This window comes from Diplotaxodon limnothrissa, linkage group LG1 (genome assembly GCF_057381915.1).
Source record: "Diplotaxodon limnothrissa isolate DT_005_m linkage group LG1, D_limnothrissa_male_GT1.1, whole genome shotgun sequence".
NCBI lineage: Eukaryota > Metazoa > Chordata > Actinopteri > Cichliformes > Cichlidae > Diplotaxodon > Diplotaxodon limnothrissa.
This window is the reverse complement of record NC_140596.1, coordinates 42,037,879-42,054,298: the sequence shown is the minus strand read 5'-3', so window position 1 is coordinate 42,054,298 and position 16,420 is coordinate 42,037,879. Positions and strand designations below refer to the sequence as shown.

At 41.3% G+C, this 16,420-nt stretch overlaps 1 protein-coding gene across 1 annotated transcript in view; it reads left to right on the top strand.

Moving 5' to 3' along the window:
* cemip (cell migration inducing hyaluronidase 1) overlaps positions 1 to 16,420 on the top strand; it is a 105,413-nt gene that overhangs the window by 44,218 nt on the left and 44,775 nt on the right. Inside the window, exons 10-12 of the mRNA XM_085358853.1 lie at positions 428 to 619; positions 8,900 to 9,069; positions 15,339 to 15,548. Coding sequence (XP_085214979.1) covers positions 428 to 619; positions 8,900 to 9,069; positions 15,339 to 15,548 — 572 coding nt within the window. The remainder of the gene's footprint in view (positions 1 to 427; positions 620 to 8,899; positions 9,070 to 15,338; positions 15,549 to 16,420) is intronic.

The window sequence follows — 16,420 nt, the reverse complement described above, 5'->3', positions numbered from 1 at the left end:
CTCTGTCAGTCCTTGATATTTATTATTGAGTGATTTGTATATATTGTGTTATTTCTTAAATTTGTAGATCTGTAACATATTGTATTGCTAAATAGTCTGTTTCTGTTACTGCGTTGGAGCAACTGTAACCCACATGATTTCCTCAGGGATTTATAAAGTATGCTGATTCTGAAGGTCAGAGTTCAAGTTCTATGAAATTCTTTTGAATGCGGTAACTCCATAAGGAATCAATCTCAGTAACCTCGACCTCAAGGCTAGAGGTCAGAGGTCAAGTTGTCTGAAAGTTTTCTCTTTTTTCCTGATTGCTGTGATGATTGACAAACTTGGCTAACACAATTGTTGTGAGGACTATATTTATTGCATAACATTATGGGTGTGTCAGCGTTGCTGCATGTTTTCGCCTAACTCTTTCCATCTCACCCTGTAGTTCGTCCACAGGCCTCTGTTTCCATCGACATGATGTCAAACAGCAGCATCCTGGAGCTGGCTGACCACCCTGCGGGCTGGGGGCCTGGGGATCGGGTGGTGGTGGCCAGTACAGACTACTCAATGCACCAGGCTGAAGAGTTTACACTGTTGCCCTGTCCGACCTGCGCATCCAACCAGTTGAAGGTCAGAGGTAAGAGTGCAGCAGCTGACAGTGTGCTGCAGTTCTAGGCTGCAAGGACGGGAATTTATGCTGCTGGTAATTCTGCACCACAGTCAAATGTCAGCTTTCACTCAGAGTTGTGGCACATAGTGTCCTAGACAGGTCTTTGAAAAAGAGTTGTAGCTGTGGTCTGCCATCACCAGTGTGTGAATGGGTGAATGACTGAATGTAGTGTGAAGCGCTTTGGGGTCCTTAGGGACTAGAAAAGCGCTATACAAATGCAGGCCATTTACCATTTACTGACTAAAAAGTACGTCATGACTCGAGTCCCACTGCCTTGAAACGAGTGAAACTAATTAAAAAATGTAAGCTGTCATTACCTCTGAAGAAACTGGAATGCCATTCTTTGATTGTATCCAGAGTCAGATTAGTTTAGTGGTGAACACTGAATATTTTTCATTTTTCTGAATGACAACTCTGCTTCAGTTTCATTAAACGATTAACTAAAAGTGTATTAGAACAGACGCCTGTATTAATGGAGTATGTGTCCAAGGCGTTTTATGATTATACTGTTGCCTTCACATAATCTAAAAATCCTTCTAGAAGCATCTACATGAAATTTAATCTTAAGAGCTTGTAAGAAGGCAGCTGGACTTCTTTAAATTATCTGAAGCTCTTTCACCTCTCATCCAAGAGACATTTTCAGTTCTAAAACCAAATGCTGAGTCCCAGGTATTTTAACTAGTGGGGCTTGTCCCTTAGTAAGTGGCCACTGACCCACTAAGATTAAGACTGAGACTCACACAAAAACATTTTAATCATTCAGATTTGATTGAATTAGACATAAAAACATTAACACATAACAAGACAGTTTAAAGACACTGACATAGAGTGCAAGGAAATTTGACCCAATACTAAGTTACTGGGTAATATTCATCTGTCAGATATCCAGTATACACTATCTGGTTCACATGAAGTTATGTTTCCACTTTGTCTTTGGATATGAAGTCACAGATTCTTCCATGGTCACAGTCAGTGACCACTAAACCAACCATCAGTTCTCCCATTACATACTTTTAGACTGTTTCCAAGGAGGCGCAGTCTTGATGACCTGGGCAAATCATTCTTTAGCCATTGGCTCATATAATCCAAAACATCTCTCCAGAAAAGAAAAACTTTGGAAGACTCCCATAATGCATGCACATAGGTGCCTCTTTCTATCTTAAATTTGCAACATTAAGCATCATTAATTAAACCCATTTTGTGTAATTTAGATGGGAAACCGCCTGGAAGTTGTACTTTGAACAATTCAGACATTCACCTGAAATGTCTGAATTCAGGAACTGTAATGTGTTAAAGGAGAATCCCTGGGCACTGATGCTGAGGTGCTCCTGATGTGTTTATCAGAGTGTGGATGCTCGATAGAAAGCACCTACGCTGAGAAAAATGTGTTTGTGTGAATGGCTGAAAGAGGTTTGTACCAAGTAAACATTCAACATTAGTCATAAACACACATCTTCTTTTTATTTGACAGAACTGATTCTACATTGAAAAATAAAACCAAGTGTGTTGCTAACTCTCCAAAGGTTGATTCTGTTCATCTGGACGTAGCGTTTTCAGATGAACAGAATCAACCTTTGGAGATTTACTTACCTGGATTGATTGAGAATGCGTCAAGACAAGTGTGTTGCTAAGTTACTAAGTTTACTTTTATGGCACTAAAAGACTTAAAAAGCTGCCAAATGTACCACAAGGTGAAAAGTGAGAGCTGTAGCCACAAGAAAGAAGCTAAGCTAATGAAAAAAGGCTGAGCCCAGTGGAAACTTATCACTGAAGGATAAGGTGAGGGACCCTCAATCAATTTCTTGTAACTGCAAGGCAGTCTGGTCAGCTTTAACACACTGAGGCAGCTTCTTTCACCCTTTAGATACACACACACTTTTGTGTCTGCTGTGTGCATTAATGCAGGTTTATCTCAAAGCAAAAGCAATCGGAGTGTGCAATGTGAACATTTTGAACATTTGAAGGTGTTTCTTTTGAAGTGACTTAGCACAACTGATTCAGGTGTGGTCTGAGAACAACATGGCATTATGGCAGGTGTGATCCTGTGGCATCATTTTATCAACTAATAATTATTGTTGGTGCTCTAATGTGTTTGCCTTACAATATAAAGCTTTTAGGAACCGTTGTTGTCACTTGTCACATTTAACTGGTGGCGCAACAACAGCACGAGCAAGAGTGACCCTCAGACCAGTTTGTACACTACACACCTTGAGCTGGCAACGAATGCTTTCAGACTGCCAAGTGCACAACCAGTTTACTGTTCCCACTGAACCATAATTTAGCATAATTCATGTCACACCTAGTCATTAGGTAAGCTGCAGTCAGCATTCTGTTTCTATTTTTTCCTCCACTGGCCACAAAAACAAAATGAAAATGATAAGATGTGCACGAGTCTGTCCTGCACTATTGTTCTTCACTTGCAACAATAATGTTGACTTGCACACAAGATTCTTGCACTGTAGCTAAGTTACAGCTAGCTGGCTAATTTATCTCCATATTGACGATTATTGTAGAGGTAAGTTATTATCATGAAGTCATATTAGACTTTAGCATTTGGTAGCAGTAACACTAACAGTCAATCTAGGATTAGCCAACTAACTGTTACTGTTAAAATGTCTCGATACATGTAAGGAAATTAAGGAAATTCCAAAAACCTAATTCTGTTCATCTGGACTTCTTCACAAAGTCACTCGGATGATGTAATTGTTAGGTATAACTCTATGTGGTTATATACTGTGAATCTTCTGATGGCCAGCCAAGTTACAAGATCATCATGCAGCGTATAGACAACGTAGCCAGCCTAGATACATTAGCTGGCCTGTGATCCATCAGGCTAACGTTAGCCAAAAGAAGTTTGCTTCACCAATTAAATGTCCTGTCTCGCTGATGCACATCACAATAGTTTTAACCTAATGCACAAATGTCCATTTGGTCACACAGGCTTCACTTTCTCTGATGTTCACTTACCTGCAAGCACAGATCAACTGTTTTTTACCCACAGCATGTAAAGACATTTTATTGAGGCACTGAAGTTGCTATTTATTGTTTAGTTTTTTTATTGTATGTATTTATTTATCTAGAACTCCTGTCATGACAATTGTGTATTTGCCACATTGTGAGGACTTGCCTCCCTTATAGAGGACAGTTCCATGTTGCTTAAATCATTAAACCAAGACTTGCCAGAGTAAGGATAGTTCATCACTAGGGAACTAGAGCTAGAAAAAGATATCAGGAAATGAATGTAAGCCGAGTGAAAGGATGGTAACACATCCTCTGTGGGTATGTGTATTTCTAAATATGCAGTGTGATAGAGGCCAGGTGGAGACAGCCTATAGCAGTGTGTGGGAGTTGGTGGAAGGTGTTTGGTCTGACTCAGGGCCAAGGAAAAGTCTTAGCCTGTATCCTGGAGGACTGTATGTTCTTGACTGAGCCCATTCATGTTGGCACACACACACTTGGATACCATCACGCATACTGATATGAAAACATTCACTTCCAGACTATTTTTCTTTCTGTCTCGCTGCATTCACATGCTATAGCTCTTCAGGTCAGCTTTGTCAGCCCTCCTGTTTGTCCCTCGGAAAAGCCCCTGGTGCTTGCAGAAGTTAAAACTGGCATGGCATCTTCTTTCCTACCTGTCAATTCCTGACACTAATTCACACACCAAAAAGATAAGTTTGCATTTCAGTATTAACAGATTTATTTTCAAGTCTCCACTGAAGCTGCTGGAATTTCTTTTCTGCATGGCTGCATAAAAATATCAGACCTAGTAGCGCTCTCTTTTTTCCTTAGGTCTCTGACATCACTTGTTATTTTGCTAAGTGAAAGCCCTGCTTTTACCAGCCCGAGGCTTTTCCTCAGAGCTCTTGTCACTCTCAGCACGACTATAATCTGTTACATTAATTTTTTTTATTTTTTTTATTAACCTTTATTTAACCAGGAAGATCCCATTGAGATTAAAAACCTCTTTTTCAAGGGAGACCTGGCCAAGATAGGCAGCAGCAGATGTCTCACAGTTACAGAAATTACTCAAACACAGGCAGCAACAACACACATGCAACAATAAGTGAAAGAATACAAATAAAATAAAAATAAAATTCAATAAAATTCAAATAAAATAAAAAGTCAGTTAAAATGACAATCAATCTAATTGAAACAGTTGCATGTTATGGACTTGGCCTCAAGGATTCGTAGTTTAGATTTAAAATCACTTAATGAAATGAATTCAGTCATTTTCCATTCCTTCTGCAGTTTGTTCCAGGCCGAGGGTGCTAAATGGACAAAAGCTCTTTTACCAAGTTCAGTTCGGGCAAATGGAACAGAAAGCAACAAGTAACCATGCGGACGAAGAGAATACCGACCAGCATGTTTCATTACAAGCAGGGAACATATATAAGAAGGCAGCAACCCAAGTATCGCCTTATATATAAAACTGTATAAATGAGAGTTCCTCCGACTTACCAAAGCAGGCCATCCTACCTGAGAGTATAACTCACAGTGGTGAGTCTGAAATTTACAGTTAGTGATGAACCTCAGACAAGCATGATACACAGAATCAACCATTCGAAGACATTGAGCAGAAGCATTCATATATAGAATATCACCATAATCCAGCACAGGCAAGAATGTTGCAGCAACAAGCCGCTTCTTTGTATTAAAAGAGAAACACAACTTATTTTGAAAATAAAATCTCAGTTTTAACTTCAGGTTTTTCACAAGATTCTCTACATGTGGTTTGAAGGTAAGCGAGTCATCAATTAAGATTCCCAGATATTTATAGGTGTGAACCAACTCTATTTTATTACCTTCAAGAGTGGTTACTGATGGGATTGTTTGGGCTCGTCTCCTTGATTTAGAAAACAACATGAGCTTTGTTTTGTCTGCGTTGAGAACAAGTTTAAGCTGATGTAATGAGTGCTGGACAGCAGAAAAGGCTTTCTGCAAGGAGTCGATGGCTTGGACAAGAGTTGAACCACAGCTGTAAATAACTGTATCATCAGCATAGAAGTGCAAGTTTGCATCTGGCACATGTAGACTAAGATTGTTTACGTAAATGATAAATAGAAGGGGACCTAATACAGAACCCTGTGGCACTCCGCTGTGCACTGTAACAAAGTCAGAACATAGACCGTCAGATTTAATGCACTGAGTCCTGTTACTGAGGTAGTTTGAGAACCATGCCACTGCTCTCTCAGAGAGTCCTGACTGGAAGAGTCTAAGTTTTAAAATAATTCCTGCTCACGTGCCACTTTGCAGCACTATTTTTGAACACACGCTGATAATCGAGTTTGTCCTCCACCCTTGAGGTTATACACAAACAGGAAGAGTGTTGTTTTTGTTGTCCCAGCAGAGAGCTGGGAGATAGATGAGAAAGAGAGCGAGACAGCCTGAGGCTATTTATCAGTATGACTTCAATCATCTGAACATTTGACAGTTCTAACAGGCATATTGGTTATGCCTCCTTGAGTCATGGTGGTTTGTGTGTCCCAGTGATCCCAGGAGATATGTTGTAGGGGGCTTTTGCCCCTGGTAGCTTCAGTTGAGTCCATGACCACACTATAGTGCCCAGGACAAGATTAACAGGGCCCCACCATGGAGCCAGTTCTGAGCTCACAGGCCTAAGTCTATGAGGTGCAGCCCTCTCATTGGCTCATCACCTGGAGGAGGTGTTGTAGGAGTCAGGTGCAGTGTGCAGTCAGAGGTCAAATCTACAACTTCCTCACAACTCATCGCTCTGGTGACGTAAGAGCCCCAGTTGGTGTCTGATGTTGGACGATACGAGTTAACCTTGTGCTCACTTCAGTGGATCTCTTGGACTCAAAAACCAGTCTCCTGGAGAAGGGCTGGACTTTTACCAGCATGGAATTGCCTCGGTGAGAGATGGGGCGATTGACCTGTACGCTGGGGTTTCTCCCAGTGGGGTAAGAGGCTTGTTTTCCTTCAGGGGAACAGTTCCTGACTGTCCTAACTGCAAACGATTAATTGTGAGTAGTCACTGAATGCTGCTGGCGGTGACCCCTATCAATCACCAGTCACTAGGCTAAAGTGTGCAAAGTGCTATCTGCGAGTCAACAGCGTCAAAGGGATCGCAAAGAAGTATACGGTACTGCTGCAGGTAACCAACTTAAAACAATGTATTGCTTTTTATTGAGCAAATACAAGTGAAACCTCTTTAGCGCATCCCTTTGTAATGCAGAAGAAATTGCAGCATTCAGTAACTCTTCTTTTGTTTGCATTGTAAAGAACAGGGATCTAAAACCTTTAAGTCTGGGCTGTTGATGCTTTAAATCAGAATGAAAATGTTCTTTTGTACTTTTTAAGCTCTGGCTGCTCTGGTGGAGGGAGTAGGTGGAGAAAAGAGATTAAGCATGTGTGGGTGTATGATTTCACACTTGAATATTTCTTTGACAGTTTTTTCCTGGCTTGGCTTCAGTTTTTCTAATCAGCACGTTTGTGTTGTTGAGGATATGTATGTGGAGGAGGGCGGACGAGAACTGTTATCGTTTCTAAGAGCCGTCTTCCACTTACTCTGATCTTGTTGTCCTTTCTACTTCTCACTGCTTTTCATGGGATCATTTTTGCTTTTCCTTCACTGCTTTTTTACTGAGGTATAAATGGTCCTTCCAAGGCTTTATTTTAATTACAAAAAACATAATACTGTAGCTTGCCTATGAGGCCCAGTGTGACTGTAGGTGTGGGGGACGCTTTGGGTTTTTTGCTCGCTACAGAGTTTTAGAACGATTGCAGAATTCAGAAACACTTTGTTGTTGTTTTGTACCTGCTGTTGGTACCTTTGGAGCATTTTTCATGAAAGTATCTGACAAATAATATTACAGTGATTACATGTCAGAGCATGTAAATAAATTTTGACTCAAAAACACTATCATGGTGGCATTGATCAAAAATGCCCCAAACTCATAGATGATGGCACAGTGACTGAGTCCATCTTGGATAAACAGAATGGTCTCCTGCCTTTTCCCCCAAAGAATCAGTCAGCGTAGTGACTTGTGCTGGTATTCCCAAAGCCATAATCAGAGAATTTTCTTCTTGAATGTTGGGGAACTGGTCAAGGTGTAACCTGTCTTTTTGGGGCGATCGTGGCTCAACAGTTGGCAGTTCATCTTGTAATCGGAAGGTTGCCGGTTCGAGCCCCGGCTCTGACAGTCTCGGTCGTTGTGTCCGTGGGCGAGACACTTCACCCGTTGCCTACTGGTGGTGGTCAGAGGGCCCAGCCTCGCCTCTGTCAGTGTATCTGTGGCTGCAATGTAGCTGCCATCACCAGTGTGTGTGAATGACTGAATGTAGTGTAAAGCGCTATACGAATACAGGCCATTTAGCATTTTTAACCTTGTTGCTGAACAAAATTGAGAGAGAGGCCATCAAAGCAAACACCTGGGTTTGTGCCTGTGTGGTTGGAAGACTTACCTGTAAAAGGTCTTTTATTTTATCCTGCCTTTAACTTATAAGAACTACTGCAGCCACAGGATTAACTAATTGCCGTTTTTCTACATTCTAGTCTTTTTAAATGTTTTAACACTTTGTTGATGCTGTTATTGTTATTTTGAATTCCAAAAAAAACCCACTGTGAACTTAAGGATGATTCTTATTGAATGCTTTCTTTCTTTCTTTCTTTCTTTCTTTCTTTCTTTCTTTCTTTCTTTCTTTTTTACATCTGTAGATATTATGATGCTATTGATTTCTTTTGGTGGCTTTGTAGGAAAAAACTGATACTGTAATGGATTGGAATTGCACTGGCTCTATCTCGTTTCCAACTCCCTGATTCTCCTGCATTAAATTGTTACATTTGATGTTTGCACAAATTGTTTTGTGCTTTTTGACTTGATTAAGCACCTGCGTCTGTGTTATGGGATCTGCACTGGGCATCAAAAAGCGATGGGCAACGTCAGACTAAAAGAAAGGAAAATACCACATTGATGAAGTAGTTGCATTTCCACAGGAATAGGCCCTTAAACCTTGCAACTGCTCAAGGAGTAAAAGGGCACGCTGCCTTTTGGTTGCAGCAGGCTGAGGAAAGTCGTCCTCACTGGCCAACAAGGTTATCAGCAGGTGCAGCGTGGATGTTAATAAGTTCAGTCTGAGTGTGGGTAAGGCAGAGGTAAAGAAGTGCTCCTGTGCTTGACTCAGAGTTGAACTCGTCGTCTTTGTCTCTGACGCTGATGTGTTGTAGGTCAGTGTGTTTTCACACCAACGGTTCTTTTTTACTGTGCATGTGTTCTGTGTATGCAGGTAAAGCCAAGTTTATCCACATGGGAGAGGAGGTGGATGGGGTAGACATGAGGGCCGAGGTCGGCCTGCTGAGTCATAATATCCTGCTTCGTGGTGAGATGGAGCCCAGCTGCTATGGCAATGAGGCCTGCAAGTTCTTCAACTTTGACACTTTCGGAGGACATTTGAAGGTAAACTCTTCTGTTAGCTGTCGTTTGCAGAATAGGCAACACCGTGTGAACAGGCTTGAAAAGGAGGAAAAACGATCCCTTTAAAGAGAACCTGTCGTAGCCATTTATTCCCAGCTTCATACTTTAATTCTTGGGCTATACTATAGAATAGTGTTCTGCCATCTGCTTAATGATGATAATGATAATCCTTTTATAAGATTGTAAAAGCAGATATGCAGGGCTTCTGCCTCAGCTGTCTGAGGTGAAGTTAGGGATATGGACCCAAGAGTAGAAAAAAAACCTGTTAAAAAGAAGGTTATGACCTGTGATTCAAGCAACAAAAAACGTTTTATTCCAGACCAATGACAGCTACTTTTCTCAGGAACTGCAGAGCTCCACAGAGTGGGAGTGATTACTGCACACATACACAGGAAAACGGTATAAAGCTGCCAAGCTTCGGTGCATTCTTGCTCGCGTGCTCTGCCAAAACTCCTCGTCCTGCGCCCTCATAGCTACTACACAGAGAAATTAGTAAATGCACTCCAGGTGTGCCACACCCTCAGCCATTCTGCCGTCCCATTCCCTCCTACAACCAATCCACAGGCGATACCCTGCCATCACATCCACCCACTGCCTAACTTAGGCCTGGGATCTATCCAGCCTGATCTACTCCTCGCCATAGGAAATCAGCCACCAGATTGCCAAACACTCTTTTACCATGTATCATGCTTTAGCGAATTTCAGGTTCCCACTGGTGTAAAGAACTGGATGGTCAATCCCACGTATGTGTATCCCATGTATCCCGGTGCTTTGGGGTGTGAAGCAGATACTTCACATAGAGGGCAGCACCTGAGTGTGCCTGCCCACATCTGTTCCAAAGTCTTTGCCTTCTGCGCTGGCTGTGACCCGACGGTTCGCTGTTACTGAGGTACGTTGGAACCAGTGAAGCATGTTTGCCTCAGTAACCCCAGAGATGGAGTGATTAGTGCACACGCCCAGGCCAGTGCTTTACAGCTGCCCAGCTTTAAAGTGTTTCTGCTCAGCCATACTGTCCCACCTCTACCTCCACAAACCATACCAAACACCACAGCTGTGTGTTTGACCAGGACTCTAGCCAATCGCAGCATTTTTCATCATTTACTCTGGAACTTTATAAGGAAACCTGATTATTTAGTAACACAAGCTTTAATAAAATACATTTTTCATTGACGATAACAGATATATTAGCTTTTGTCAACATTTGAAAAACTGTCAGGTGGTTGGACAAGCCTTGGTCCCATCTGTAGATCCTACAGCTAGATGAACATAGGGTCCCAATTTGAATTTGAAAACATAAAAGACATTACTCAGACTGTATACCAACAAGTCCAGTACTCTTCCTCAGAGACACAGAGGAAGAATATTTGTCCTTTCATGCTCACAGATGGAATCGTGCTCCATAATTACTGACTTGCACACATTTGCTGGACACTGTATTGTGACACCTAGTGTGTCTTTATCCATCTGAGTACCTGGACCAGACTAAGTTGGATAACACTGAACGAATTTCAGGTTCCCTACTGCTCCTCCAAACTCTTACTTGGGGGAGGAGCTCCATCATACTGTTTTTGAGCCCTTTCTGTTCTCAGTACACATATGACTGTTGATCATCTCATAACAGCTTCATTACATTTAAAGAAAACACAGGACGGATCATCTAATGGAGATAAGTGTGCATACAGACAAGAGGTTATTTTATCTTCTATGTTCAGAGTCATAATAATCTGGCTCTGAACACCAACAATGTGGAGAGTTTCTTGTTTCAGGTTTCTGGGTACACACATCACAGAAGACCTCACATGGACACTGTGTCCCTCTAAAACAGTCTGCACTTCCTGTGCACCCTGAGTGGCTTAAAGCCTTCTGGTGTTTTTGTACTGCTGCACCATTCAAAGCATCCTCACTCACGACATGCTGACATGATATGGAAACAACTCCGCAGCAGATAAGAACACTGCAGAGTCATAAACCTTCACAAAAGATAAACAACACACAGCTGCCTGCCCTTGAAGACATGTGCATATTACACTGCCTGCAGAAAGTACACTGCATCCTAAAGGACTCGTCTCACCAGCTGTTTGAACATCTGCACTCAAGCAAATGTTACAGGTGCATCAGAGCATGCATCTGCGTAATTAAGAACCAGTCTTAATCCTAGATCCATCTTCCCAAGGGCAGAAGGTAGTGCAGGTCATCTATGAATTAGAAGGTTGGTGGTTCAATCCCCATCTGGTCCATTCTGCATGCCAAACATCCTTGGGCAAGACACTAACCCCAAGTTGCTCTCCGATGCATCCATGAATGTGTGTGAATGGTAGCTAGAAAGAGCTTAAGCATAGAAGAAGTGGCTGTATGAATGGCTTTAAAAAGGCATGTTGTATGAAGCACTGTGAAAAGCCTACAGAAGAATCAGTCCATTTACCATTCACTAATGAGCTCTGCTCAGGAACCGCACAGTGATAATCAGTGATGATCATTTTCTACACAAGTGCAGAATCTGGTAATTGTCACTGTTTGTAACCTGCACTGTTTTTGAGCTCTTTTAAATGCGTCAAATAAATTGGGAGAAAAGTGAAAAGGACACAGCAGCAGCTCTTTTGGACGCTGACTTTTCAAAAGTCGTGCTCCTGCTCTGTCATTTTTTCTGCGTAGCCTTCACAGCCGACACTTTTTCTCTCTGCCAGAAATCACAACTAAATGCAGCTCGGTGGCACTCAAAGTATGTTTTTACACTAAAACTCTGGGTCATTAGAAATAGCAGCTCTGAATTGCACCCAGAGTGCTTTGCACATTATAGGTGTAATATGTATTATACATTTAAAATATTTTAAACAATAGAAATGTTGCTGCTTTGGTAGGAATGTGTGTTTAGAGCATATTAAAGGCAATAAGTTAAAAAGATCCTTTAAAAAAACACATTTTTGAGCATCGTTGTTATACTGAAGCTAGTCTTTTGTTTCTTCTGACTTCCTCCACGTTAATGCACCACTACAGCAAATAATCCACATTAACATCTAAAATCTTAATTTAGTTTAAGGCTCATTAAGACTCTCGGGCCTCTGTATGTGTTCATCACTGAAACGTCCTTCTTTCTGTCAGCCTCGTGCACCCTATCATCAGAAAGAGGCAACAGAGACACTGACGCAGGAAGGAGAGGGGGGAGTGTGTGGTTGTCTTCCTGCTGCCTCAATGCCTCCCTTTCCCCAGGGCAAGCTATCATATTCCATTATAAATTTCCATCACAGCCTCATGTCACATATTTCTCATGCATGGGTGTGTGTAGAGCATGAAATAGCATAACACACACATGAGCACACACACACAGAGGGTGAGAAACACTAAATGCCTCAGGACAAGTCCTGTCGTGTGAAAACCTCCCATTTCCAGAATTATTAGCTGGTCGCAAGCTGAATGTCGCTGACTGTGATCCGGGTGATATTTCTTTCATTTTTTAGCCTTTTCACAAACACTATGATGTAATGAAAACCAGTGTGACTGCAAGAAGTGTTGGTTCTCATGATTCTCTGGGTTTTTTGGGACATAGCTGCATGGCGTCACAGAGTCTCCTGGCATCTGCCATCCTGCTTCGTTCTCCACATCAACCCATACCTGTCTGTAACTTCATCTTTTATTTGTCCAAATTTCAGTGTTTTCATTATTTTAACGTCCTGTTCTGTTCCTCTCTCGTAGTATTGTTGCTGCTTTAATAGCAAGTTATGTCATTGATCATATAACTCCTTTAAAAATACTTCAGTGAAGTGGAAACAAATGTGGTGACTCGAAGTAGCAGAGGTGAGGCCTAGCAGACACTGATGTCAACCTGCCAAATTTCAGGACTTATCAGGATCCAAAAGTGTGACTAATTAATACAAACATGTTACCTGGAAGAAAACGATGCATGGTGTCGACTTGTGGTTTGTTCGTTTGTGTTTTGTTATCTACCAGGCTGTGAAGATGCTTGCAGACATGCGTATTTCAACGCGGGAGTCGGGGATTTGTCTTGTTCCAGTTTTGTTACATTGATTTAAAGTTTTCACTGAACAATGGCTGTTGTAATAGTGATTACAAGTGTTGGGGTCATTACTCAGGAAGAGTCACGTATTACACATCACTCGTTACTTTAAAAAGTAATTCAGTATCTCCCACTTTACCGTCTCACTCTTGTCCTTCTCTGCACTTGAAAAAAAGTCATGTCTATACCCGCTACTCAAAATCTGCATCTCTGTACCACTTTCTACCTCCCACACATGCACGGAAATCAGCTGATTGTAGCCGCGAGAGTGTCCAGGAAATAAAAAACATGTTTCTTTCTGTTCGCCCGGCTGGCAGAGAACTGAAGAATGACATCATTGTAACCGTGATGTAATTATTGAGTTTAGTACTGCAATGAGTTACATTACACTACATTACAAGACATACTTGATTCAGTTCAATTTTATTTATATAGCACCAGCACCAGTTACCTCGAGGTGCTTTCTATTATAAGATAAAGATCCTACATTAATAGAGAGAGAGCTAGATACTAATAATAATTAATGGTTAAATGCAGAGAGGTGTATAAATACATAGTGAGTGAAAAACAAACACTCAATGGCTAAAGGGCAACGTAGGCTTATTGCAGCATAACTAGGGGCCTGAAAACTGAAGGCTCTGCCTCCCATTCTACTTTTAAATACTCTAGGAACAACAAGTAGGCCTGCAGAGCGAGAGCGAAGTGCTCTAATAGGGTGATATGGTACTACAAGGTCATTAAGATAAGATGGGGCCTGATTATTTAAGACCTTGTATGTGAGGAGCAGGATTTTGAATTCTGGATTTAACAGGAAGCCAAAACAGGAGAAATCTGCTCTCTCTTTCTAGTCCCTGTCAGGACTCTTGCTGCAGCATTTTGGATTAGCTGAAGGCTTTTCAGGGAGTTTCAGTGAGTGTGCAAATGGAAGAACGCAGTCTTACATATTTGTTTAATATGTGCGTTGAAGGACATGTCCTGGTCAAAAATGACTCCAAGGTTCCTCACAGTGTTACTGGAGGCCAAGGTAATGCCATCCAGAGTAAGAATCTGGTTAGATACCATATTTCTAAGATTTTCAGGGCCGAGTACAATAACCTCAGTTTTATCTGAATTAAGAAGCAGAAAGTTAGCGGCCATCCAGGTCTTTATGTCTTTAAGACATTCCTGCAGTTTAACTCATTGGTGTGTGTTATCTGGCTTCATGGACAGATAGAGCTGGGTGTCATCTGAATAGCAGCGAAAAAGTATGCTATGTCTTCTAATGATGCTGCCTAAGGGAAGCATGTATAATGTAAACAGAATTGGTCCTAGCACTGAACCCTGTGGAACTCCATAATTAACCTCAGTGTGTGAAGAGGACTCTCCATCAGAGGTCTCAAACTAAAATGAGCTGTGGGCCCCTGCTGCCACTGTCATCTCATGTGAGAGCCACTGTAGTGTTCAAGTAATGCAAAAAACTAACATGAAAACACTGAGAAATATTTCCTAAAATGTAGCATTTTGTTTTTGTTTTTTTAATTTCAAATATTGTATAACAAGACAAAACCGCAAACGTGAACATTTTTTTTCCCTCACTCTTAACTGAAGCCTTACATTGAACTACCAAATAAACACATCGGTCCTCTCTTTGTGGCCAGACACGTGGCAGCACTTCTGCTATCGTTTTGTTTGTATTTAACAAAATCAAAATGAAGACCTAAGTGTTCACTTTAGTTTTTGACTCGCTCACTGAACTCAGCCTCAACATGTTTGTGCGCTCTGCTCATATCGCCGTCATGTTAAATAATTTTTTGCTTTTTAAAGAACTTATCCTAACATTACACTCAACAACAAACAACAAAAAAGTCACTTCAAGGGACAAATTGCACTATATTTCTCAACATTAATATGTTAATGCAAGTGGCCCCTGGGCCGCAAGTTTAAGAGCCCTGATTCACATGACCAAACTGGAGTCCCATTATTGCGTTAATCAACAATGTCATGTGATCACAGTAAAAAAGTACAAAGAAATAAATTACACCCAACACTGGTAGCTACGTCCATCTTTTATTTACAGTCTATGTGCAAAACAAAGAAATTGAACATTAGAATAAAAAAACATAAAATAATGATTTAAAAATCTAAATCTGACTCTAGTGTTGCTAGTCCTGCTTTTCATGTACTTTTGTTTTTTTGCTCGTGTCTGATTGATGCAGTAACTTGAGCTCTCTGACTGCAATGTGTCCACTGTCATCACCAGGTGGAGCATGGTTTTAGGGCAGTCCACATATCTGGGATGGAGCTGCAGCACATGGGCCAGCAGACCATGGGACACTATCCTGTCCATTTTCACATGAATGGAGATGTGGATGAGAGGGGAGGCTATGACCCTCCAACGTCTGTCAGCGATTTATCCATTCACCACTCTTTCTCCCGCTGCGTCACTATCCACGGCTCCAATGGACTGATGGTCAGTTAGGAAGTTGTATAATTTATTTCTGTATTTTTTGTATGTATTAATGCATATATAAGAACGCATACATAAAAATGTGTAATTTATTGTTAAGAGTCATTATTGCAGCTCTTAACCTTCACTGGCTCAGAAGCAACCTGGTAATGTTAGGGAGAGTGTTTTTGTATTCGTATAGCGCCGTACTTATTGGTGTTGGTGACTCTTACTAAGGCAGATACGATGACCTCATTTAAAGGGTTTTATATTCTTTTTAGTCTCCAGTAATGTCTCATAAAATCATTATTATAGTGACAGGCATATAATTTTAAATCTCTGAAAGAAACAGTTTGTATGAAGATGTATATGAAATATATGAATTAAAACGCAGGAGATTGAGCACTGTGTGACATGGATAATAGGGGGATTCAAGCTATTAAAGACAAGTGCACGACTATAAGTATCTTGGGGTCTTGTTCATGAGCCAAAGAAGAGTGGAGCGGGAGATTAGATCTGTTGTGGTGAAGAGAGCTGAGTATTAAATTGAAGCGGTTAATTAATGTTCTTACTGTCACCTATGGTCACAGGGTCTGGGTAGACCACTGACATCTCTGAAGGGTGTCTAGGCTCTGGCTTAGTGATAGGCTGAGGAGTCATTCATGTTGGACTCAGAGTGGCTACTCCTCCAAATTGAAAGGGTCCAGCTGAGTCAGTTTTCAGGTTCATATCAAGCAGGTTGCTTCTTTGGTCATCATATTCCAAGATTCCCTGCTGTCGCTTGTGTAGCATTAGTGCTACTCTGTCCTGCACCGGCTGCCCATGTGTGTTTCTGTCTGGCTACATTTGTTCAGCCTTTCACAGACTTTAAACTGATGTATCCTAAATTTGGCCGA